Source organism: Aspergillus steynii (assembly GCF_002849105.1).
Source record: "Aspergillus steynii IBT 23096 chromosome Unknown P170scaffold_2, whole genome shotgun sequence".
Classification (NCBI taxonomy): domain Eukaryota; kingdom Fungi; phylum Ascomycota; class Eurotiomycetes; order Eurotiales; family Aspergillaceae; genus Aspergillus; species Aspergillus steynii.
This window is the reverse complement of record NW_020194399.1, coordinates 2391805-2415288: the sequence shown is the minus strand read 5'-3', so window position 1 is coordinate 2415288 and position 23484 is coordinate 2391805. Positions and strand designations below refer to the sequence as shown.

Genomic DNA, 23484 nt, shown 5'->3' with positions numbered 1-23484 from the left:
GAAATGGAGATAACCGGTGCAAGAATAAAATCCAAAAGTTGGCATCGATTGACATTCGTTACCTTCCTCATCAATCGAACTCCTCGCAATATGGCAACAATCACCCAGACAGAGATCAAGGCGTCTCCGACTGTCAAGACGCGAGGACCATGCATACCAGAAAAATACATCCCTGGTCTGGATTCAGAATGGCGGGAAATGTGGTCAAAGTATGGATCAGATATTACCGGCGCTCATTTGGTGACCGTCGAGGAGATTCGCCAAAATCCGGCAAAGTACAGCTTCACCTACCCAACCTGGACAGGTAAGTGATCCAGAACGCTTTAAGCAGGGCAAACTCTCACCTCCTTCTTTCTCCCTTTTAAGGTCCAGATGTACACCAGGTTCAAGTTCACCAAGTCCCCGTTTCAGATCCTGATGGCTCCATTGCCTGTCGAGTGTATACCCCGGCCGGACGCGGGCCCTTTCCTGTGCACATAAACTTCCACGGAGGGGGTTGGGTGCTTGGAGGTCTTCAATCCGAGCAAGCCTGGTGTCGCAGTATATGCAATGAGTCTTCCATCATTGTCATCGATGTAGACTATCGTCTTGCCCCGAAGTTCCCGTTCCCCGTGGCACTCTACGACTGCTGGGCAGCAGTGCGATGGGCCCACGCCAATGCCAACCTCCTCAACCTCGACGCCAACTCCATATCCATCGGTGGCCTCTCTTCAGGCGGATTGATCACTGCTGTCCTGGCCAACTTCGCGCGCGACTGCTCCCCTCCTCTCGATCTGAAACTGCAGCTGATGGTCGTTCCCGCTACGGACATGCGATACGTGCCGGTTTCAATCGACCAAGCCGAGCCATTAACGGCAGAGACCTGCGCATACCCTAGCGCGATTTTCTTTTCTGATCTTCCTTGGTCTCCTCTTGCGCGTGAATCCTGGTTTCTGAACTACTATATTGGTACGGACCCGGCTGTACGGGCTCGCACTCTCTCAGACTGGCGCATGACGCCTGTGCTTTCGCCTTGTTTGAAGGGCTTGGCTCCTGCGCATATCATCACGGCTGAGTTCGATGTCGAGCGTGATGAAGGGATATACTATGGAGAAATGTTGCGGGATGCCGGGAACCAAGTGACGATGAAGACGTACGCGGGTGTGCCTCATGCGTTTGCGCATTATAACCATCCGCTCCGAGGGTTGAGCAAGAGTCGCGAGTATATCAAGGACACGGCCATGCTGCTGGCACAAGTGCATGGTGTATCAAGACAATAATAATCCCATGGTGCCATTGAGTTTTGGATGGTAGTAGTATTGATCGAATTAGTAGTTCTGATCTGGGACGGCGAGGGCGTTCTGAGATGCCAGGGGCCCGAGTCGGTCGTTGTTTTAGACGTCGAATAGCTTTTCAACCCTCCAAGAAAAGCATGTTGTACTTCTAAACTATCAGCATCCTCATCGCCAGACAGTAAAGCAGAGCAGTGAATGCAAGGAGCCAAGGAATGTAACGCCAAGCCCGACTGGATTAAAGACCATCGTCTGTCCCTGACCGATTTAACCTCTTGTCGAATCATTTCCCTTTCAAAGATCGATGACAGTATGAAGTGCGACGGACCATGGGACAAGATGTTCTCTGGATCCACCATCGGCCATGCGGCCCGTGTCAACTCCATGTTCCTATCAGCGTGACATCACGATTCTCCACGGTTCGCCGGAACCAGAAGAGCAACACACAGGAACAACTACTCGTCTCATGAGACCCCCTGTCTGGACCGTTTCATCCATGAGGCAATCATTCAGTCAGTGTGACAGTGATTGCTGACCGATTCTTCGGCCATGGAACATAAAAACAAAGTCGTGCCCCTTTTTTGCGGGGAAGAGAACTCGCAAGAATAGTCCCCAAGCCTTAATGCGATGTTGAATTTCTACCCAGGCCTTGTGCATTGAGTGTTATTTGAGAATGCGGCCAATTGAGCGACTAGGGGCAGCATTTTGTGTTCTTCTAACAGTGTTATGGATCACGAGCGAGTTGAAAACGATCCAATTTCGATGGCAGAACTATCTATCCGGGCGTGGATCTGGTCTCGCGCGTCCTAAAGGGACTCCAACTCGATGGCATTCCTCCTCCACGGGTCGCAGACGCCCCTCGGTCACCGATCTGGCGCCGTCGCGCGGAGACAATATCGGTTCATCACAGATAACCATCGACGAGGTGGCCAGCACAGATATCATGGAGATGGATCGCATCATCGTGGTTGGGAAATTAAGCCATGAGCAGACGGACTGGATCGCCAATGAGCTGCCCGAGTGAGTATTTAGTATCATTCACCCTCTGGCGGCAGTAGGAAGACGATGTTAACCTCCCTGATGAACTCCAGGTGGCGACGTGCAATCTACACGGTGGATGACCCTACAGCGCCCCTCCCAGTGACCAAGAACAAGGGCAAAGAAGCCAATGTATATCTGCGGTACATCATTGATCATTACCACAACCTACCATCGACCATCGCTTTTCTCCACAGCCACCGCGACGGCTGGCCCGAAGCATGGCACACCGAGTTCGAAGAACACAGCAACGTGGACACGATCAAGCTACTGCAAACCGATTTCGTCCAGCAGAACGGCTACGCCAACCTACGCTGCAATCCCAATCCTGGCTGTCCGGATGAAATTCGCCCATTTCGCGAACCCAGGGACGAGTCGCGCCTGTCTGAGATCGCCTTTGTCGATGCTTGGAATGGGCTTTTCAACAGCACCGATGTCCCGGAAATCATTGCGTCGCCTTGCTGCGCTCAGTTCGCAGTGTCGAGAGACCAGGTGTTGAAACGTCCACTCAGCAGTTATATCCACTATCATCGGTGGCTCATGGATACGAATCTACCTGATGACATCAGTGGGCGAGTGATGGAATACATGTGGCATATCATCTTTGGGAAGGATCCCGTCTAGTAAGTTTCTATTCAGTTTATCTTGCGCATGTAGCTAATGTCTGTATAGTTGCCCAGATATGGATCAATGCTTTTATGATGTATATGGTCTGTGAATTTAACGAGTTTTGTACAGAAGTTGACACTATGATATATCAGTTCAATGATATTTACGATTCTACTTAACCACTTTACATAGAAAAAAAAAAGAAAAGAAAAAAAAAAAAAAAAAAGGATGGCTTTGTAATAGTTGGTAGTCTCACCTTAGCACAAAATCTGGCAACAGAGGTAATATATCTTACTCGATAATTTTATGCAAAGACTATCCTCAAGAATGTTGTTGTGGTGAAACAATCCATAATATAGAAATCCTCCGTAGGGCATGACGTGTGACGTGACCCAGTAAAAAGTTTCCCCGAAGAGCTTCACTCCCGCTCAACTCAACCTTCATTCCACTCCCTCCTGTCCTGCCCGACCACGTTCGAACCCTACAGTTCCGCTCCATTGAATCATGCATATAATTTAGGAGATCGGCAACGCCACACATCGAGTTTCACCTTACAACTCGACCCATTCGCATCCCGACAACACTCCCTACAAAAACCCATTCGACCCTTCCTCACACCATCGAACGCGTCGGGCCTCAAACCAACCATCCAAACTCCCAAACCTACCTCATAACTCCTACCCTCCTTCAAAATGTCATCGCACTACACCACCGAACCCCCGGCCACCGCATCCGCGACCCTCAACACCACCTTCGGCCCTCTACAAATCGCCCTCTTCGCAAACCAGACCCCGCTAACGTGCAGAAACTTCCTCCAACACTGCAAGGACAACTACTATGCCGGCACGATTTTCCACCGCATCGAACCCGACTTCATCATCCAGGGCGGCGACCCCACGGGCACCGGGTCCGGCGGCACCGCGATCTACGAGGACCGGGAATTCGAATATGACCAGGACGCGCGCGATCCCAACGAGAAGGTGGTGCTGCGGGATGAGCTGCACAGTCGGTTGCGGTTCAATCGGCGCGGGCTGGTGGGGATGGCGAAGAGCGAGGACGGCACGTATGGAAGTCAGTTCTTCATCACGCTGGCGAATACGGAGCGCGAGCTGAACGGCCAGTGTACGCTGTTCGGGCGCATCGAGGGAGACAGTATATACAATGTGGTGAAGATCGCGGAGGCCGAGAGGGTCGAGGGCACCGATCGGCCTGTGTACCCTGTTAAAGTGACGTCTTGCGAGGTGGGCGAGTTGGGTCCGCTGGAGGGCAAGATCAAGGCGCGACAGATCACGGCGACCGCGACGGCGAAGACGGATGACAAGCCCGCGCCGAAGAAGAAGAAGAAGGCACCCAAGGGCGGCAAGACGCTGCTGAGCTTTGGTGATGACGAGGGAGACGTCGACATGCCCGTGAGACCTGCAAAGCCCAAATACAACGCCGCTCTGGTCACGGACACGAACCCCCCGACGACCAACGAGTCCTCGAAGCCAGCTCAAGCGACGAAACAGCCACAGTCAGCGCCAACACAGACTCGAAAACGACCCCGATCCCCATCCCCCCAGCCAGAGCGCAAAGAGCGAGTCAAGACGCCCGAGCCAGCTGCGCAGCTCCCTCTACCGGACCCTGAATCTCCAGACCGCTCGCCCTCGCGATCACGATCCGAATCCCCCTCCGAAGCCGAAAAAGAGAAACCGACCAAGCTATCCCGCACAAATGCCGCCATCGAGGACCTCAAAGCCTCCATGCGCCGCAACGTCCACACCGGGCCCTCCGACGGCGGTCGCAAGAAATCCGCGCTCGAGGCCATGATCCCTGAGACGGCCATCCGCGGGCGTAAACGCGGCGCAGCCAACGGCTCCCGCAGCAACGCCAACGGCCTCACGGGCTTCAGCAGCTCCGCGGAAGCCGACACGCTCAAGATCTTCAACGCCTTCAAAGCCAAGCTCGAGAACGCAGACTCCACCCCCTCCAACACCCAACCACCATCCAACACCCACGCATCCTCATCCTCATCGCATCCCAAACCCGACTCCTCCGCCCAACAGCCCGACGACGAAGAAGCCCAACTCTGCGACCTGCACTTCATCGCGAACTGCCAATCCTGCCAATCATGGGACACCGAGGCCGGCGCCGAAGACGCAACCGGCGCGGCGGCCGCCGCAGCAGACGACGATAAGGGGTGGCTCACGCACGAGCTGCGCTTCGGCAAAGACATGCTCGGCAAGGACCTGAACTGGAAGCGCGAGCATCCGGACGACGCGGACTCCTTGATGGTGATTGATCCGCGGGAGCGGGAGAAGGAGTTCGCAGGAGGTCGGAAGAAGGGTCTTCAACGGGATCGCGAACGAGAGAGGAAGCGTGAGCAGGCGGGTAATCTGGAGTGGGACAAAGGGAGAAAGTAATTGCTCTTTTGGACGGTTTAGTTCTTTCTTATATGCTACTTGTTTAGGAAATACTAGTGGCTGTGGATATATACAAGCACATTACTACTTCTATTGGTTATTTTAGATACTAAAGCGGGTGAACTTTGTTTGGAAACCCAATTCTTGTTAGCATACTATATATAAAATAACCTATCCAGAAGACGAGTTAGAATGCAATTGGAACAGCCTCAAGGAACCAAAAGTCCGGTCGATAAAGAGCAATATTCCTGCGTAGACTGGACAGGAACCAAGCTAAGAAACATACGATGGTAGTTCCCGAGGACAGGGCCAAATAATCATGCACAGTGAATGTGGGTGGGTGGGTGAAATAAAAGGGAAAAAGATATCAGATAATAATTTTTATTCCTTCAAACTCCCAGACTAAAGATAAACATGGGTGATAAACGCTTCATGCCTTATAACCTATAAACGATATGGTTTCAACCCTTCCAGAATAATAACAAACCCGACAACCTCGTAAGTAGTAATGTATCATGAAATAGAAGAAAGTTTCCAAGAGATCAGATCAGGCCTTCTTGCGTCGCTTGGTGCTTCCACCGTTGCCATCGCCATTTCCAAGCGCCCCGGCGTACTGTGCAGGGTCGTCGACGGTGTTGGCAGGGCTGGTGGCCTCGCTATCGGTCAGTGTCTCGACGACTCTGCCGGAATCGTTGCCGACACCGAGATGCGGGTCAGGCCCAACGCCGCCGGCGTTGCCGCCGTAGCCGCTGCCGCCGAATCCGTTGTAGTAGCCGGGGTTTTGCGGCTGCTGGTTGTGTCCGTCGAAGAGGTCTCCGTCTCCGGGAATGTGGTCGAAGTCAAACAGGTCGCTACCGTCTTTGATGGCATTGTCGTCGGTGGCGGTTGTGGTAGGTGGCTCTGCGGGAGCTGGCATCGAGGTGGACTGGTTGGCGAAGTCTAGGTTGTTCTTGTTATGTTCAAGGTCGGCGACGTCGGTGAAATAGTCGTTATTGAATATCGTGTCCAGGTCCAGTGGGGGAGGGGCAACGCTTCCATCGGCCCCGATCCCGGGAATGGCCCCCGTTGGACTGAGTGGCTGTAGCAAGTTGGTCAGGTTCTGCACCGACCGGTCTTGCTCCGCTTGCATCTTGACCAGGTTGTCAATCTCGGCGCGAGTGCTGGCAAGGCGATTCGAGTAGTTATGGGGCATGGGAGGCGGGGTGGGTGTCATCAAGGCGTTATTATGGGGCACAGGCACATTTGAATTGCCGGTGTTCGACTCGTTGGCCATCAACCGAAGCATGTCGGCGCGCTGGTTGGGAGTAAGAGGAACATTGCCGCCCGAGTTCTCGAGCGACGACAGCATGTTGGGGAAGTCAGAGAAATTAGTCGGAATTCCGTTCCGCGCATTGGTATTTTGGATGACAGACATGATGTCTCGCTGGGGATATTGCTGGTTCTGCGCCGTCGGGGACGGCTGCGGTTGCGGCGGTTGCGGTTCCTCCTGTCGGGGGCTGTTGTCGAAGACCTCCTCGACGTGGCCATGCTGAGAACTCGGTTGACGGAGATGACCTCGCGGCTGTGGGCGGTCATAGCTAGCCACGGAAGGGGAAAGGGTTGCCGCGCGACTTTGTGCTTCTGACGCCGGGGGAGCTTTCAAAAGTAAAGGCTGTTTCTTCATCGATCGTTGCCCGCCGGGGCTCCCCACGTTGGAAGCACCAAGCGCGCTTAATGAGTAGTTGTCACCCACGTCGACAACATTGCCTTGATGATCTTGCGAGATAGCCCCGGCGAAGGAATTGGCGATGTTCTGCGGTCCCTCCCCTCCTTGAAGACTACGGTTGTAAACGGTCGCCAAGAAGGTGAGGATTGCGTTTATGGAGTTCTCATGGCGCGTATGCTGTTCTTGGAAGTTGGCCGCCTGTGCGTAAAGCTGCTCGTGCTCTCTCCGCAGTTTAGTTATCGTGTTGGAGATCACTTGCTGTTGCTGGCGGATAGCCTGCAACTCTCGATACACCCCAGCGAATTGGTCCTTCGGCATCGATTCTCCCCCTGTGATCAACGACAACTGCCGGTTTCGCGCTCGGTCGTCTCGCGGTAGTCCAGCACCTTCCTCGTAGTCCTCATTCTCATTGTCATCAGGCTCCTCGGTCTTAACACGTACGGTGCCTTTTCCTGCCTTGGGTCCCTGTCCTGCTGCGTTTTTAGGCTTTTGGATCAGCCACAGCAGGTCGGGATGCCCGCGTTTAAAGTATGGGTTTGCGTATTCGCTGGGGCTCTTATTTTTGCGCTCGCTGGCGCGCATCGAGTTGTCCGAAAGTCCGACCTTTTTATGGAACCCGTACATGTTCAGTTGGCGAACGAAAGAGGCGTAGTTGTTGTGCTTGAAAAGCTCTGGGATCAATGTCTTGGCAAATTCATCCTCGTCCATCACGATGAAGGAATTCCCATCGTCAGACCATCGAATCAACTCGGTATTCTTGGACTCGTCTAGAAAACTGCTGGATGTCAGTTATTGTGCCAGCAATTCTAAAATGTGCTGTTGCCAACATACCTGCTCAATTTCTGCACAAACGGAGGAATCTGCTTTCTCTTAGCCTGCGCATCTCTCTTCGCAACCAAAGCCCGCTGGTACAGCTCGTCCAGACTCTCTCCCCATCCACCGGATTCTCCCGTGTTATTGCCAGACTCGGACACAGACGTTGGCGATTGTTCATATCCACGGTTGCGGCTCACTAATTGTTGATTTTGATTCGGAGGTTGTCTTCGGGCGAGCTGATTCGACGCCGTGGCAGCAGCGGCGGGGGTATCTTGGTTCGATGCATAGGCGGCAGAGTTGTAAGGGTTCGCGTCCGGATAGGAGGGATTCACAACATTCGAGGCAGGGTTTTGCCCCCATTGCAGAAACTGATCATTCGAGAGCTGTGATCCGGAGTTGGAAGGGTAACTGATCGGGCCCAATTGCGGGTGAACGGCGGGCGAGGTGCCGGGCGCCGGTCTTTTGCGGTTTACGCCTTGCGGGCTCATGGTCGACGACGTGATTTCCGGTGGGTTTCAAGGAAGGACAGCCGGGTGTGATGAGGTTCGGCGTTCGAACGAGCCCTAGTCCGACCGACGCGGAGCCTCTTGTCGGCTGCGATCACGAACGCAAGGCCAAGAGCGGGCGTATGGCGGGGAACCGGGCGACGGTGGCACAGGCGATCAGAAAGTGGGAAGGAGAAGGAAGAGTAACAATTCTTAAAGCCAGGACCCCCAGGTCAGTCTCGGTCCCAGGGATTTAATGCTTGCGGGTTGGCGACAGAAGGGTTGCGCCGTTGGTGCTAGATTTTCCAACCTCGAGTGATGACCAGGGACGCGACAAGGCGGCGCTCGGGCGCTATCGACCAATGATAACAAGCGAAAAACGCGACAACGAGCGAGGAGACCGTTGAGAGTGAGACCCGCGATGGAGGCTGAGACTTTCAGACTCGATGAGCGACGTCGACGCGGTTGGCAATTACTTTTCAGCGAAGTCGAAGCTTAGGCAAGCGGATGCCAGCAGTGAGCACCTTGCCAAAAACGGTCGCTAGCGGGGCCCAGGAAAAGTGAAAAACTGGCGAGGGTTTTGATCGCTCAGGGGTACACGAAAGGCACGGTCGATGGACGGCACGGAATAGCGTGGGTGATAGAGGGAAGACCAGAACAGGCCGGGGGTCGATGGATGCCGCACGAAAAAAAAAGAGCAGCGAAGGCGTCGAGATGAGATGCTTGGCGAAAGGGCAAAAGGCCGATGAGGTCAATGTGCCGCCGTCGTCGCTGATTGGCCGGGGATGCTGAGTCACTGGCTGTCAGGGCACGTGCTGGTTTCACCTTTTTGGGACGAATAATTTAATGCCTGAGGTGCCTTAAGGGACCTTAGAGGTAGGTTCCATTCTTTCTTTCCATTCCATCTTGAACATGTCCACCTGTCGAGTGGCATCGTCGACGCTCTTCTACTCAGTACTACTGCATACTGACACCTTTCCACTCTGGCCGCCAATGGGTCCCGCTCGCCACGAACTACTTATCCACCGCCGAAACGCCAATCATACGGCCTCGTTGGTTCGGAGATTGACTCGCTTTTTATATTATCTCCCGTCTTTGTACGGAGCTCGATTACATGATGGTGCAGACTTTCGCGCCAGGAACGAATGTCAATAGACTAAACCGTCACATGGTCTCCCGTAAGCCCTTGGAAGTTCTCCGCGATGCGCTGCCATGTCTCGGGGTTTTCCTCGGCAAACTTCTCGGCTACCTTAAGAGCAGCCAGATCCGCCTCCATGTGAGCTCTCTTAGTCGTGCCGTTGAGTATCGTTGTCTTCCCGAGGCCCAGCACAAGACTATACAAAGCAGCCGCAGGACTGATCCCCGCCCGGCTGGCTAGCAGCTGAACGGCATCGGAATGCAGTAACTCTGGATTCGCCGACAAGGTCCAGAAGCTCTGGTAGATGATCTGGTCAGCCCGGCAGAACGACCGTAGCGGCACGTCGAACTGCGTGCCCACGTAGAATCGGTTCTGCACCACCGCCGGTTTCACCGAAACCAGCGACGACAACTCCCGGACGACGGGCAGGGTGCAATTGGAGATGCCTAGGTTCCGGATGCGATGGGGCACATAGGTCTCAAACGCCGACCAAGCCTCCAGAGTCTGCTCCATTGTCGACAAGGGAGAGTGGAGAATCAGCGTGTCGATATATGTCTCGCTGGCACTGTCGGCCTCCTCAGACGGGCGAAGATGCCGGAAGGAAGACTGGATGGAGGCATGGACTTGCTCCGTCACCGAGTCATTAGGATCGTATGGCATGTTGTCCGGGCTTTGTCCATGGACTGACGTAAACTTGGTTTGGACCTGCGCGTGCTTTGTTTAGCCGACGATGTCTGCCTGCCACGGCGATATCCTGGGATTCTAAAATTAGGTCCTGCCCGCACTTACATGGAGGTCTTCTCGTCGGACTGTTCCGTCACGAATGGCCCTGCGGATCCCTTCTCCTACCAAGTCTTCGCGATAATGCTTTGGTTGGGCGGCGGTATCCACCGCGCGGAATCCCGACCTCAGAGCCTGGTGTACCAGCTCCGCGGTGTGATCCTTCTTCCAGGCAGTGCCGTAAATGAAGGTCGGCAGCACCACGGGAGGGGCGCCCTGGACGGGACGCAGCACGTACTTCTCCCAGGACATCTTACTCGCGACACTTCGCGCCATGATTTACAGTGACTGTCAGATGTCCAAGTCGATATTTCGCCGAACGTGGTAGACTGAATGCACGATATTTTTAGGTGTTGGTGGAGATGGAGGGGTTCTTGCAGACCCAATGAGTGCACCACGCGGTTGACTTCATGATGACCTAAGAACCCTAGGTCCAGCATACACAGTCAGTTAACTGCTACCCTGCCTTAGATCAGCCAAGAGATGGACGTCTAGATCGCCAGCGACAACCCTCGATCGAGTAATTCGTAGTCTTCCGGTCAGGCCGCAATGGGAAGAGTGACCAGGGTCCCTTGCCTGATTTGAAGATTCCGAGTCGTGAAGAACACTAAACACTGCACTGGATCATCCCGGACGGGGAAAACAGCGCAGGCAGCATATTTATCTTCGGCTTGACTGGTCGCAGCGACGCTGCTGTTCAGATAACCTGCTCTCCGCGATCCTATATATAGCGGAGAGGCTGTGCAAAAAGCTCGGCACTGACCATGTTACGGCCAATGCAGGATCAATTGACTGACGGGCGAGGGTTTCCACGACGTGCAGATTTCTTTGCTTATTTTTTTCTTTTTCTTTTCGCTCGATAAGAGCCACTACTGGACTGGCTTTCTACTATTTGGCCGATCCTTCGGGGAAAGCAAGGGAGACCCTCGCTTATTGCCCCGGGTGACATCATCAGTCGCCAATTTGACACCGCGTGCGATTCGACGACCAAATCAATAGCACCAGTCAAGATTCTGAAACAAACAATTCCCGGCAATAGTGTGCCAGCCACGGGCAAATCCGCGCTGACCGGATCCACCTGCGACACCCCAGAGTATGGAACAGGGTCCATCGTGGCGGTGAATGGCGATGGGCGACCCGAAGGACTGCAGGAACTAGAGTCGAGAAAAGGCTCATTCCCCGCAGACAAATCCGGTAGCGATAAACACGGCGCGATCATGACTTTGTTTTCGCTCTTGGAGAATCCCTAGGCAACGTCGTTCCCCCGGCCGGGATTGGTGGTTTCGCTCTGGTCTGCTCAAGGTTCAATAGAGTTGGGGGACTTGGCAGCTGCAATTCAATTCTTTGCGAGGCTTAGAGCTCCCTCGCTGCCGATGGAGCAGATCTTTTGACACAGACGTCGGAATTTACGGTGGATGGCGTTCACCATTGGTTGGTAGGACGCCAGCGCAAATATTGAAATGTCAAGACACGACAGAGACGCCGGAATATAAATTCGGCCTGGTTCCCTTTCAATTTGTCCTCATCAAATCGGTTCACTCGCATTATTCTAATCGCCTTTCAACTCAAACTATCTCCTTCATTTTACCTAAACCTCAACCGTTCCAGACCAACCACCACCATGCGTGCTACCCATTTCCTCGCCCTCTCAGGCCTCATGCTCGCCGGCAAGGTCGCCCTCGCAGCGGAACTCGACCGCGACGACGTCCCCAATCGCTGCTGGGATGTCTGCGGGCCCGTGGTCGGCATCGCCCATCGATGCGACGGCATGCACGACAACGACCGCAGGGAGATGGATTGCATTTGCGACTGGAAGCAGGCTCCGTCTCTCATCCCACTCTGCGAGGCCTGCATCGCAGACTACCGCGCCGACAGAAACAACACCGACCGAGACCGTCACTACGACGAGGAGCATGATCTTTTTGACGACGACGATGACGACGATGATGACCGGGACCCGCATCACAACGGTAAGTCATACACACACCTCCATCCCAATAGCTCTCCCATTTTGCCTCAAAGAGCAAAGCAACTAACATCTCCAAGACGCATATGATATCCTGCGCTCCTGCTCTCTCTCCACCACCTCGTACAACGCCGCAGCCGCTACTTCTGCCCTGAGCGCCACCGGCACCGGCTCTGGTTCCAGCTCTACCAGCACCGGCTCAGCGAGCGGCTCAGGCTCTACCACCGTCAGCGCCACGGATTCCAACACCAGCGCCACCTCAACCAACAGCGGCTCTTCCAGCGACGATTCTTCATCCAACGGGTCCAACAACAACGACAACAGCAACAGCGCAGACTCCAGCGGCACCGACAGCGCCAGCACCGCGCAAACGACCGACAATGCTGCACCCGGGTCTTCAGCACCTCAGGCTGCTTCTCTCGCTGCTATCGTTGGTTTGGGGTTCGTTGCTTGGCTGTGAGGTCTTTGCGGATATGACTAGGATATGACTAGATGCGGGAAGTATATGAGCTCATGGTAGGGGTTGGATAATGGGGGGAATGATTGTGGAGGGGACACGATGCGACATGTTTATATTTTATATTTTTTCACTCCTTTATATACCCGGGTTATATTGAATGGTACCAGTTTTTAGTCACTTGATATGTGTTCTATCGTAAGGGATTTAATTATGCTTAAGGCAGAACTAGAGATATGGACCTATCTCGAACGCCAATTCACAGTCTATCTGCTTTTCAAGCCGCTAGAGAAAGGAGGAAATCGGGTAGGGAAAATGGACGCAGATACATCAGACTCGGTCCTAATGCCTGTTCGTTACATGGAAAGACCCCTCACACCAAGTTAAACACTACAATATATGTACTTAGAGTCCAAATAATTGACGTAAATGCAGCAAAAACAGTCTAATAGACAACCCATGAACCAAGACAAGTAGTATTCCTTATCTAAACCATTGAAACAGATGAGGTTCCTCAAGCCCAATAGATCCTTCAAGAATCTTCTATCCAGCACGGTACATGCTCCCACTCATCACCCAAGAATGGTAAAGTCCAAATTCCCCAGATAGCAGGAACTCAGTCCCTCAAACTCGTCTCGCCCTGAACCTCACCACCAAAAAGAAAAAGAAAAAAGAAAAAAAACACATAGCTAAACAAATAGATAAATAACCCCCTCCCACCATTCATTACATGTGGATGGAAATCACCCACCCCCTTCTAACCTCCTCACCAAACAACAAGTCTCACAACACCTGCCCGTTCCCCTCGCCCAGCGTCTCACGCGCCCACTCTTCTTCTTATACTCCATACCCGCCAGAACATCGCCCACGGCGACGAGCAGAACATCGATCTGCGCTTCTGCAGACGACATACTCTTTTCAAGACGCTTGTGCTGGGCGCGGATGTCTTCGACTTGGGAGTTGAATTCTTGGATGGATTCTTCGAGGGCGGTGATGCTTTGGAGGATGGAATCGGTGGGGTGGGTTTGGGATGGTGAAGCGGTAGGCGTTGGAATTGGTGAGGACATTTTGAGGGTTAGGTTTTGCTGGAGGAATCGGATAGCGAGGTGAGGTCGATGATAGATGCGGTTTGGTTTGGGTGAGGCTGATGTTCAGGTTGAGGTGGTGTGGTTGGTTTGTTGATTAGTTGGATGCCGGATGGGCGTTTGATAATGGGTCCGTTGGTCTGAGGTGGAAATGGAGATCGAGAGAGAGAGGTCAATGTCAGTTTATTGAACGAGTGACTCATTGATCTGATTGTAGTTTGAGAGATACGTTACCTCTGTCTGACGGCATGAGGTTGTCATCGTCATCGTGACCGATGAAGTTCAGGGCGCATCGCATCGTAGCGCATCGGATGGAATCGATTGTTGCAAAGAGATGCTGGGAATAGAGGTAATCGGCATTGTTGGAAGCGAATCAAATACATTTAGGTATCATAAAGATGAAGATGATGCGAAACCAAGGTCTAGCTGGCTAGGTGGTCGCTGGGAATCGAGTGACTCGGATGAGGCGAGTAGTCTCATATCGAGTCAGCCAACCTTGCTCTTCCTTCCCCTTAATCCTCTCTTGTGCCTGCCGGTGGACAAACTCGGCTTCAATGAAAATGCAATGTTTCCATGCCCTCAAGACTAGAAACTATCATACTCAGGCTGAAAAGGCACAGGATCATGCAAATCTCTAGCGGCCCTTGAGGAGAAAGAGACTCCTGAGTTGACGACTTAATGCTGTCTACACAGGAGAATATCATCACAGTTTATTCAAACGAGCTGTATACGCCTGCTGCATGTTAGGCGACGAACACACAGCAGCATTTGAAACTCGAAATAAACTTCCCACACACAGGAAAATAACAATTCATCGAAGATCGAGCAGATTAAAGCTCGAGTATCTGTCCGATTGAAATCTAATTTATCGTCGGGAAGGCTTTCATTATCTGAGAAAACCACATTTTCGATGGGAACCCAAAACTACATCAACTATATATATTATCGCACAACAATCTTCAACTAGACACCACAGCCAGCCGTCAAACCAACAAATCAACCTTCTAATATTCCAAATCACCACTCCTTACATACAACACATTCCGACAGACACCTACACTGTAGACAGAGAGACAGGCACGCAGACAAGAACACAGTCATCAAGCCCAGACAGCACCCACCTTACATACCAACTGTAGCTAGCCAGAGTCTAGACACCTGGCACTGCACCGCAGACGCCAAAGGGGGGAGAAAAAAAAAAGGCCTCGTCCGAATGGAGGGAAATTAATCTGATGTCTAAATGTACCTCTTGCATGGGACGTCCAAAAACCCGTCCGAAAAGATAAAATGAAAGCCACTCCCTTGCATAATTCAGGGTGAGGTCAATCAAAACGGGGGTGCGGTTTCAAATACCTTACGGAGTACCTAGACAATCTAATACACCTCATACAATGTCATGTCAACAGCATTGCTCCTTATATTATTGAGCATTATAGCCTACAAGAGCATCTTGTGTGGTTAGTTACTACCTGCTGCGGATATTGCGGAGTATACGCATAAGTACTTCCCTACCGTGCCATGCCATGCCATGTGAACACAGCACCAACGCAGCCTGGTCCGGCAGAGGATTTATTTAATTGAATATTTCTTAGCGCGAGGTGGCTTACGGGCCTTCGGACCCGTCGCTAATACATGGGTACCTGTGGCATTTGGCGGATTCTGTGGCTTAGGCTGCATGCATGGTGTGCATGCATGCTGCATATTACAGATTACATCTCACCCAACCAAACGGGCAGACAGACAAGCTGAGCTCGATTCGATTCTGACAATCAAGATGAATCGAGTTTGGTCCGTTCTTTTTTTCCTTTTTACCTTTGAGTCTGTCTACTGGGTTACTTGTTTGTTAGTTAGGTAGAGTGGAGGAGGAGAGGTACCTCGCACCTACGGATACTCTGTCCCTGGTTAGTTCGTTTCCGCAGATCCATACGTAAGAATACGTAGGATTCGGGCTAATAAAAGAAGGCTATTAGCTCTTCCGGAGTATGGCGCGCAGAAAAGCAGAGGCAAATTGAAAAAGGCAACATGAGTGTCTTAGATGTAGAGGCCGAATCGTCACATTTTCGGCTCATCGCGGCCTATCCTTTCCTGAATCGAGGGAAATAATACCTAACATCCATCGGGGTGGAAGTTGAGTTGGGCACTATGATTGTCCCTTTTTTTTTTTCTTTTTCTTTTTCTTTTTTATTCCTACTTTGTTACATCACTCGAAGGGAGTGCCCCTTTGCCCCTCATCTTAATTGTACCCTCTGATCAGCGGTGGTGTTGGTTGTGGTATTTGCAATCGTCGTCATCCGGGCGATGCGAAGCCAGGCGAAAGGCCATGTTGCGCGAGAATCGCCCGACTGACCTCCGGGGGCGAGATAAGTATTACTAGTAACCAACCAACTTGGATTTATCAGATTTGTCATTTTCGACACCCCTAAAAGAAGTGGGCTCGCTTTGATGCATGATGTACTGCGTACGGAGTACGGTAAGCAAGTTGGAGGCAAGACCACTGACCAGTAAACCACCGCGCAAGTCCACTCCTGAGATCCCTCATAAGTCCGAGGGATGTGATGGTTTTTTCTTTTCTTTTTCTTCTTGTTTTCTCTCTGTCCTCTTCTTTCTTTCTTACATTCTCCCACCTTTTTTCCCCTCCCACTTTTCTCTCTCTTTCTCTCTCTCGCTTGTCCAACATCTGCCCATTTTTTCTCCATCCTTTCACCGAGCAATTTAAACGAAAGGACTTTCCCAACCAGCTAGTGGCATGGAGCATGGAACGTAGAGCATACTTAGTCTGCTCTTGGTGTCTTCCAGGCCCCATCTCATTTACCGGCCAAAAGGAATTAGTGTAGCTATTTGCTGTGGGAACCGACTAAGAATGTTCTATAGAAGCGCTTGGGAGGTTAGTTCATGCCGGGATCGCCCAGGAAGTCCCCCGGTCCTCGCCACGGGATCAGCTGGCTTAAGGCAGAGAGTGGGTGCCTTGGAATTTCCATCGACCGTGGTGGGAAGTGCCGAAGGCGACAATCAAAATTAATTTGCGACCAACGTATAAATGGTGGCATGCATGTCCATATTAAATATTAGCCGACGCGGAAATCCTGTCGCGCCGGCTGACAGATGACAGGTGCAGCTGATACAACCCCATTGATGCGCTCCTCGCAGGACCGAGAAAAAAAAAAAAAAAGAAAAGAAAAAAACTTGGACGCTCCCTCCGCACAGGCGTGGGAAATCCAGGGACCACCTTTCTCAGGAGCGAAATATGACATCTCCATCTAATAGGTTCCGGCGATGGTCTAGTGGGTTCTAGCTTGGGTGTGAATTCCAAACCGCCAGTACTTGGCCTTTCCCCATAGCGAAGCTAGAATTGAGGATTTTCGGCGGATCCCTGGTGATTATTTCGGAGAGGCGAAATGGAGTGTACACAGCTCATGATTTGTCGGAACCTGGAAAGTTGATGGATCACTCTTTCTCCCTCCCCCTCTCGGATTACACATGCGCGTTGGAAGGGCGATGGTCGAAAAGAGAAAGGTCGCGAAAAAAAGGGGGAGGAGACAGTGTCCCAGATTCGCCGTAGTACGGAGTACGACTGACTAGTCGTATATCGGACGGTCAACGGAGCAAAGGAACGGAGTTCTAGAAACTTTTGCGTGTCAAATAAATAGCACGGTAATATAATAAAAGTGATACTAATAATATCGGGCCATAATAGTCATAATTTCGACGATAACGCTCACCTCGATGGGTTTTGCTGCTAATAATAATAGTACTGGGACAGACTCGATGTCTGCCTAGAAACGGGTGGGAAGAAAAAAATAAACGAAAAAAAAAAAAAAAAAAAAAAAAAAAAAGAAATCGATATCGACGGTCACCAGGGGTTTTGTCCCTGTTCATTTCCGATGGACAAGAACAGATAGATGGATTTCCAGGGTTTTCTGGTTTCTCTCTGGTCCTGCCTGTCGCATCACACGAGCCACCGAGTGAACTTGGGTGTGGAGTGACGTCTTCACCGTTGATGTCAAAGGATTCTTGAATGTCTCAATTTTCTTTTCTCGTCTTTTTTTTTTTTATTATCAATTTTTTAACCTTTTTTTGGTGAATTTCTTCCTCCAAACCGACCAAGTGACGGGGATAATGACCAGAGCATGAGCAAAGCTCCCAGGCGGCCAAGGAGAAACAATGCAGGGCTTGCAGCAGCTCGTGAGGGACGCTACGGACTGGACCGCCGCGCCCTGTTCGGTCAAAGGTGATGGAATTAATATGGGATCCTTTCCAGGTTTACCCACCCGCGGCGGATCCCCAAGCCCACCTTCGAGGCTAGAGGACTAAGGACGCGTTGAAGCTCTCCCGGATGAGAACCGTCAAGCAGGAACCTCTCGGAAGCTTCCAAAATGAGTCGGTGCTAGGACTAGTTCCTTCGTTAGGGAGAAATTGAACGAGAATCGCGGACGCTGATAGCCCGGAAAAGGCCCGACAAAGGACGCGAAACGGACCGGATCTTCCCCAGTTGGCGCGTCCGAGGGAAGTCCAGTCCAATGACGACCAGGGGACAATTTAGGGGAGTGGGAAGAGAGTTCCCCGTGCTGCCAGAAGGGGGCAAAAGAGGAGAACGGACGAGATTGTCCAGACCAAGCGGGGTGTTATTGCTTTGTAAGGGACAGAAACATGCCCGTGAGAGTTTGAAACACGGAGCCAGCAGATGGATTGCGAAGGACGACCGTCGATGGCGAGGCGACGTGCCAATAGTGCCCGCGGACGAACCGAAGCCGACAATCTATTCATTCTGCCAGAAACAGGGGCACGGAAGAAACCGTCCTTTGCCAGGCGATTATAATTATAATTATATTATACTGACGGGAGAGTGGAAGGAGAGTACGAAGCAAGTAGTAGCAAGGAAGTGTACGGAGTCAGTCAGGCCTCCGAAGTAGATACCTCGAAGCCCAGGCATCCAACCGGCCAGGGGAAAAGGAGCAGCCAGGCAGAGGTACCCAGAAAGTACCGAGTACTCCAGACTTTGGCCCCCCGGATATCATGGTGACTCCCTGGACCTAGCACCGAGGGCGACAGCCTCGCACATACCATTGAAGCGATCCCAGTGCTTTTGTCACGGCGACTGCTTGGACCTTCATTGTGTGGCAAGCCTCTATCACTCCCAGCTGTCCAGTGGCAGTCACCGGGGGAGCGTGGCTGCCACGGCGAAGTAGTCGGGACAACCTTAGTACCAAGTACCTCCCTAGTACCTCCGATGCTCTGCCAATAGGACGGCGGCTCCCCTTTTTGGCAAAGCCTCAGGTTCTCCATTTCCCATATGGTTCCCACTTCCCTCCGCCACGACTGAAGCGGAAAAGGATTGGAAGGGAATTAAGATTACAGCGAGGAACAAGAAGGGGAGGGGGGGAGAGACCGGCGACAAGTTAAAAAAAAAATAAACCAAAATAAAAAAAGGAGACTAGAAAAATGGAATTATTCTAAATAAAAAAATAATAAAACAAACCAAAATAAAATAAAAATTACTCCGTAGAGAAAAGCAGCGGAGGAGAGAATCCACCACACGATGACTATAAATTATAAAATAGCCTTTAGCAGGGACATCTGCTCTGCTCTATCAATTCCCCTACCACCTCAACAACACTTGCGGACGAAAACGAAAATCGAACGGCCGCAGAGCATCCGGCGTACGATCCCAAAACCCCCAGCACCGACGAGCCACTAGGGACGCTGTTTTCTGGGTACCTTTCGATCTTCCCCGTCCGTCCCGTCCCCAATTTGCACGGATTACGGGAATCCCTTCTGCTCTAGTGTCTGTCATTGTCTCTCGCCCTTTTTTCCCGTATCTCTTCCCACTCGCTGCTTTTGCTGCCCCCGTTTTTTTTTTTTTTTTTTTTTTTTTTTTTTTTTTTTTAATCGAACCCAACCAACGGCCCTTCGGTTGGATGATCTTGCTCTGAATCCGACATTCCTGGAATTGGTTGGTTTTATTATTTGATATTTTATATTTTCTGAACAGGAAATATAAAAAAGAAAATATCAAAGCATCCCATTCTGCAAGTGCGACAGATCGAAGTGCATCTATCCAATTTGACCTTGGCGGATCCGCGGAAGGGCGACGCAGCAACCAACAGCCGGCGGTGTTGAGCTCCCGTTCTGCGTGCCGTTTGGCTCCCCCCTTCTTCCTTGCCTTCGTCGCCTTGCTGACTTGACCGGCCCTCGTTCTTCTCTCTCCCCTCACCACCACCTGGTCAGCCGTATCAAGCCTTGGGCACTTCTTGATCCCCGGGTTGTGGCGATATTCTTCGGATTCCTTACGGGCCTTTTGTTCCTATCCGCCCTTCCCATCGTCTGCATTTTCTTTTCTTTTCTTTCTTTTTTTTTTCTTTTCCTTTTCTTCCGCCCGCCTTTTCTTCCATCACTTTTTTTGCATTCCCTTTAGGGAACGCCACGGAGGACAGAATTGAAGGGTTATAAAAAAAAAAGAAAAAAAAGGCAAAAAAAAAAAGACACCGTCAAATTTAACGCTTGAGAACACGCCGACCATTGATGACCCAAACCATCACGAGCCAATTAATTCTGCAGTTCTGAGCGGTTTACTTTTGTGTTCTCAAGTCTTCAGTCTTTTTTTTTTTTTTGTTTTTTATTTTTCCCGGCCCTTGTCCATCGACCGCCTTCTCCGTCGGTGTCGTGAGACAAATCGCCCTTATTTTTCCCAAAAACTCCCCCCTCAAAGAAGTCGATTTCCCGCACAACTCGGTCCACTTTCGACCTCGCGTCGTTTGCTGTTCTGCAGGTTCCCTTCAACTCTCCCGGTATCCACTCCTGTCCGGTCGCTCTTATGTTCGAGTAGATCCGTACAGCTTATCGGGATATTGAACGGGATTGTTGTGTGGTGGTTTTTCTTGTGTCCACATTCCTCGGTCTGGTTGTCGACGGAGAACCCTTTCGCCTCTTTCTCTTGCTCTCTCTCTCTCTGTCACCATGAGTTATCAACAAGCACAGGAGATGTATCACGACAATTCTTCTGCGCGATCTCCGGGCTCGCAGCGTCATCAGCAGCCTCTGCATCGTCAGCCCTCGCGACAGTTCGACGCGTACGGCCCCATGCCCGTCAACTTGTACGAGGATCCCATGGCTCGCTACGATACCGGTCGTCTGGAGCGCTTGAACCCGTCCTTGCACAACAACTATGCCTACGATCTGTCCGGTTCGCAGACCTGGAATCCCAATGGTTTCGCCAATGCTCAGGCTCTCGGGGGTATCCGGTCGGCTTCCACTAGCCTGAAGACTTCTTCCTCCCGGACTGGCCGCGCCGGGATCCCAACGGTACGTATTCGGGCGTCGCACAACCCCCGCCGGTGTCTTTTTTTGTTATTTTTATTTTTAATTCTTTTTTCTGTCGTCTGAAGATCGGAACACTGACTTGCAAGCAACAGACATGGCTCGATCAGCCTCCCCCGATGTCCAGCCCCTTTTCAAACCTCGGACCCGGCCCCCTTCAGAGTAGCGCCATGCGGCCGGAAACCACGGGCCCCTCGGAAACCGACGACGAATTGATTCCCACGGCCATCGTGATCAAGAACATTCCCTTTGCTGTCAAGAAAGAACAGCTGGTTCAACTCATGACCGAACTGAGCCTGCCTCTTCCCTACGCCTTCAATTACCATTTTGACAACGGTGTGTTCCGGGGCCTGGCGTTCGCCAACTTCACCTCGGCGGAGGAGACGGCGACCGTGATCGATGTGCTCAACCACTTCGAACTCCAGGGCCGCAAGCTGCGGGTGGAATACAAGAAGATGCTCCCTCTCCAGGAGCGCGAACGCATCGAGCGCGAAAAGCGCGAACGTCGGGGCCAGCTGGAGGAACAGCACCGACCCATGGCGGCGACTTCTCAACTTCAGACCCAGAGTTCCATGTCCTCGCTTACTTCCCATCTTCCGGCTACCTCTCCGTCGCCTGTCTCTCAACGTGGTCAGAAGTTGGGTAAGTCACGGCTGCCCGGTTCTCCCTTGCATATGACTAACCAAGACCCCGTCGAAACCTCAGACGTCGATTTGAATGACAGCACGACGCTCTCGTACTACTCCCAGCTGCTGCTGTTCAAGGAGGATACCAGTCGCGACAGCATGGTGTTTGCTGCCAACCTGTCCCCCGTGCAACGGCGTACCGTCCACACCCTTGCTCACAACATGGGTCTGGGTCATGCGTCACGTGGCTCCGGCGATCAGCGACAGGTGCAGGTGTTCAAGGTTGCTCCGGGCGCCAACGTGAGTCCCCCGCTGTCATCCATTCCGGCCGCCGTCCAGCCCTCCGACACGGGCCGGCGGGGACTCAACCGTGCCGCCACCATCGATTTCAGCGAGGCGCGGAACGAGGGACCCAGCTCCTACAACACCCTTCGCGGGCAGACCTCCGGCTTTCTCGGCGTGCTAGATTCCCCCGGGAACTTCGGCAACACGCAGAACCTGCGGGCCGCCAAGTCGTTTGCCGACCTTCGCTCCTACACCCCGTCCCCCGTGCCTTCGTCGGCCAGCTTCCCGGCCGCCCTGCAGTCGAACGGCGCGCGTATGCCGCACTACGACGGAGCGACCAGCGCCACCTCCAACACGCCGACCTTGACGCCCGCCCCCTCGGGATCGTCCCTGGGCATGCCACGCGATGACGGACTGTTGGTGAATAGTCTCAGCAGCCTTTCTCTGGGTACTGGAATTGGTGGGCCGAACTCGAGCCCGAGGAGATTGCGAAGTATGTTCTCTTGGGAGCAGCCGGAAAGTCAACCTTCCGGTGCTGGCCCCATCGGTAGCAACCGATCCATCGGACTTGGATTTGACGGTCAGTCACAGGAGCGCATGCCAATTAGACAACCCAGAGGCCCCCTGCCCGAAAAAGGCCCCGGTTTTCGACGCCCGAACGGACACCAACAGCGTGGAAGTGACGAGTTGCGCACCAACTCCGGTGTAGAGATCATTGTGGAGTAAGAACCAACAACCAGAAGCCAAAAAATTTCTTTCCAAACAACAACAAAAAAAAAACCAAAAAGCACACAGCACCTTGATGGGAGATGAAGACGACGAAACTTGTTAGATTGCTTTGCCGCAAGACGCATACGACTCTTATATCACGAGGCCTGATCCTGTTCTGCGATTATTGGCTTACGACTCGATGAGGGATGACGAGATGACACTCAACCAAGAGAACCACAAAAAGAAAATTTCTCTGATCTAGCCAAGTTTTAGACGTTATTTTGGGGCAGCCCAACAGGCACGTTATTTGAACGGACTCTATACGTTTCTCTTTGTTTCTCGGAAACTATGACAAAAAAGAAAGCTCTTGAAGTTTTTTTGAGACGCGGGCGCCTTTGCATGCAGAACCATTATTATATCTATATTTTTTTTATTTCTTGTTCCCCTTTTCCCTTCTATTTGTGTCCGTCGGCGGAAAGCATAACGAAAATCTTTTTACCCCGGGAAGGCGACCTTTTGAAGGATGGTTTTAAACCCCGAAAAAAATCACGAAAAAATCACAAAAAGCAAAGGTCGAGAGGGAAATACAGACATTCCTTCCTCGGGGCCCTAAAGAGGGAACCGCGTGTTGTCACCTTTTTTTTTCCTCTTTTTTCTTTTTTCTCGTTTGGTTGATTTGTACATGGGGTGAATCGCATTGTTTAATGTTTGTTTGTTCAATCAGGTCTATTTTACGCTCTCCTCTTCCCTAATTGAATCCAGAGAAATCCGCATCTTCTGCCTGGATTGTGATAGG

General features: G+C 52.0%; 9 protein-coding genes across 9 annotated transcripts; 6 read left to right on the top strand and 3 right to left on the bottom strand.

Annotated features, from left to right (window-relative positions):
* Nucleotides 1-90: 90 nt before the first annotated feature.
* P170DRAFT_423061 (alpha/beta hydrolase) lies at nucleotides 91-1259 on the top strand (the record flags this gene model as incomplete). Its single annotated transcript, XM_024847482.1, has 2 exons — nucleotides 91-304; nucleotides 391-1259. The coding sequence occupies 2 exons, from the start codon at nucleotides 91-93 to the stop codon at nucleotides 1257-1259; spliced, it is 1083 nt and encodes a 360-aa protein (XP_024707464.1).
* A 685-nt stretch (nucleotides 1260-1944) lies between these two features.
* On the top strand, nucleotides 1945-3027 carry P170DRAFT_472067 (DUF3431 domain-containing protein; the record flags this gene model as incomplete). Its single annotated transcript, XM_024852906.1, has 3 exons — nucleotides 1945-2291; nucleotides 2363-2932; nucleotides 2982-3027. The coding sequence occupies 3 exons, from the start codon at nucleotides 1945-1947 to the stop codon at nucleotides 3025-3027; spliced, it is 963 nt and encodes a 320-aa protein (XP_024707463.1).
* A 343-nt stretch (nucleotides 3028-3370) lies between these two features.
* Nucleotides 3371-5397, top strand: cwc27 (putative peptidyl-prolyl cis-trans isomerase). The gene has a single exon (XM_024848624.1). The coding sequence runs from the start codon at nucleotides 3611-3613 to the stop codon at nucleotides 5318-5320; it is 1710 nt and encodes a 569-aa protein (XP_024707462.1). The 5' UTR covers nucleotides 3371-3610; the 3' UTR covers nucleotides 5321-5397.
* Nucleotides 5398-5867: 470 nt separating this feature from the next.
* P170DRAFT_350415 (heat shock factor family protein) lies at nucleotides 5868-8329 on the bottom strand (the record flags this gene model as incomplete). Its single annotated transcript, XM_024843800.1, has 2 exons — nucleotides 5868-7800; nucleotides 7857-8329. 2 exons carry the CDS (start codon nucleotides 8327-8329, stop codon nucleotides 5868-5870), a joined length of 2406 nt encoding a protein of 801 aa, XP_024707461.1.
* A 944-nt stretch (nucleotides 8330-9273) lies between these two features.
* Nucleotides 9274-10957, bottom strand: P170DRAFT_402080 (putative aldo-keto reductase (AKR)). The gene is made up of 2 exons (XM_024846401.1): nucleotides 10254-10957; nucleotides 9274-10169 (listed from the first exon to the last, which is right to left on the bottom strand). The coding sequence occupies exons 1-2, from the start codon at nucleotides 10518-10520 to the stop codon at nucleotides 9483-9485; spliced, it is 954 nt and encodes a 317-aa protein (XP_024707460.1). The 5' UTR covers nucleotides 10521-10957; the 3' UTR covers nucleotides 9274-9482.
* Nucleotides 10958-11865: 908 nt separating this feature from the next.
* P170DRAFT_472063 (putative GPI anchored protein) lies at nucleotides 11866-12670 on the top strand (the record flags this gene model as incomplete). Its single annotated transcript, XM_024852905.1, has 2 exons — nucleotides 11866-12214; nucleotides 12291-12670. 2 exons carry the CDS (start codon nucleotides 11866-11868, stop codon nucleotides 12668-12670), a joined length of 729 nt encoding a protein of 242 aa, XP_024707459.1.
* A 3028-nt stretch (nucleotides 12671-15698) lies between these two features.
* P170DRAFT_98126 (uncharacterized protein) lies at nucleotides 15699-16632 on the bottom strand. The gene has a single exon (XM_024855460.1). The coding sequence runs from the start codon at nucleotides 16446-16448 to the stop codon at nucleotides 15981-15983; it is 468 nt and encodes a 155-aa protein (XP_024707458.1). The 5' UTR covers nucleotides 16449-16632; the 3' UTR covers nucleotides 15699-15980.
* P170DRAFT_433994 (uncharacterized protein) lies at nucleotides 16391-16811 on the top strand. Its single transcript, XM_024848623.1, has one exon. It carries the CDS (start codon nucleotides 16613-16615, stop codon nucleotides 16769-16771), a length of 159 nt encoding a protein of 52 aa, XP_024707457.1. The 5' UTR covers nucleotides 16391-16612; the 3' UTR covers nucleotides 16772-16811.
* A 3895-nt stretch (nucleotides 16812-20706) lies between these two features.
* On the top strand, nucleotides 20707-22703 carry P170DRAFT_353106 (putative R3H domain protein; the record flags this gene model as incomplete). Its single annotated transcript, XM_024843962.1, has 2 exons — nucleotides 20707-21051; nucleotides 21162-22703. The coding sequence occupies 2 exons, from the start codon at nucleotides 20707-20709 to the stop codon at nucleotides 22701-22703; spliced, it is 1887 nt and encodes a 628-aa protein (XP_024707456.1).
* Between the last annotated feature and the right edge of the window lie 781 nt (nucleotides 22704-23484).

Excerpts from the sequence above, each read along its gene's own strand:
- cwc27 (XM_024848624.1), top strand. The coding sequence starts at position 3,611 with ATGTCATCGCACTACACCACCGAACCCCCGGCCACCGCATCCGCGACC.
- P170DRAFT_402080 (XM_024846401.1), bottom strand. The coding sequence starts at position 10,520 with ATGGCGCGAAGTGTCGCGAGTAAGATGTCCTGGGAGAAGTACGTGCTG. Across the intron at positions 10,170-10,253 it reads TCCGACGAGAAGACCTCCAT|GTCCAAACCAAGTTTACGTC; the intron begins GTAAGTGCGGGC and ends AAGCACGCGCAG.
- P170DRAFT_98126 (XM_024855460.1), bottom strand. The coding sequence starts at position 16,448 with ATGGAGAAAAAATGGGCAGATGTTGGACAAGCGAGAGAGAGAAAGAGA.
- P170DRAFT_433994 (XM_024848623.1), top strand. The coding sequence starts at position 16,613 with ATGTTCTATAGAAGCGCTTGGGAGGTTAGTTCATGCCGGGATCGCCCA.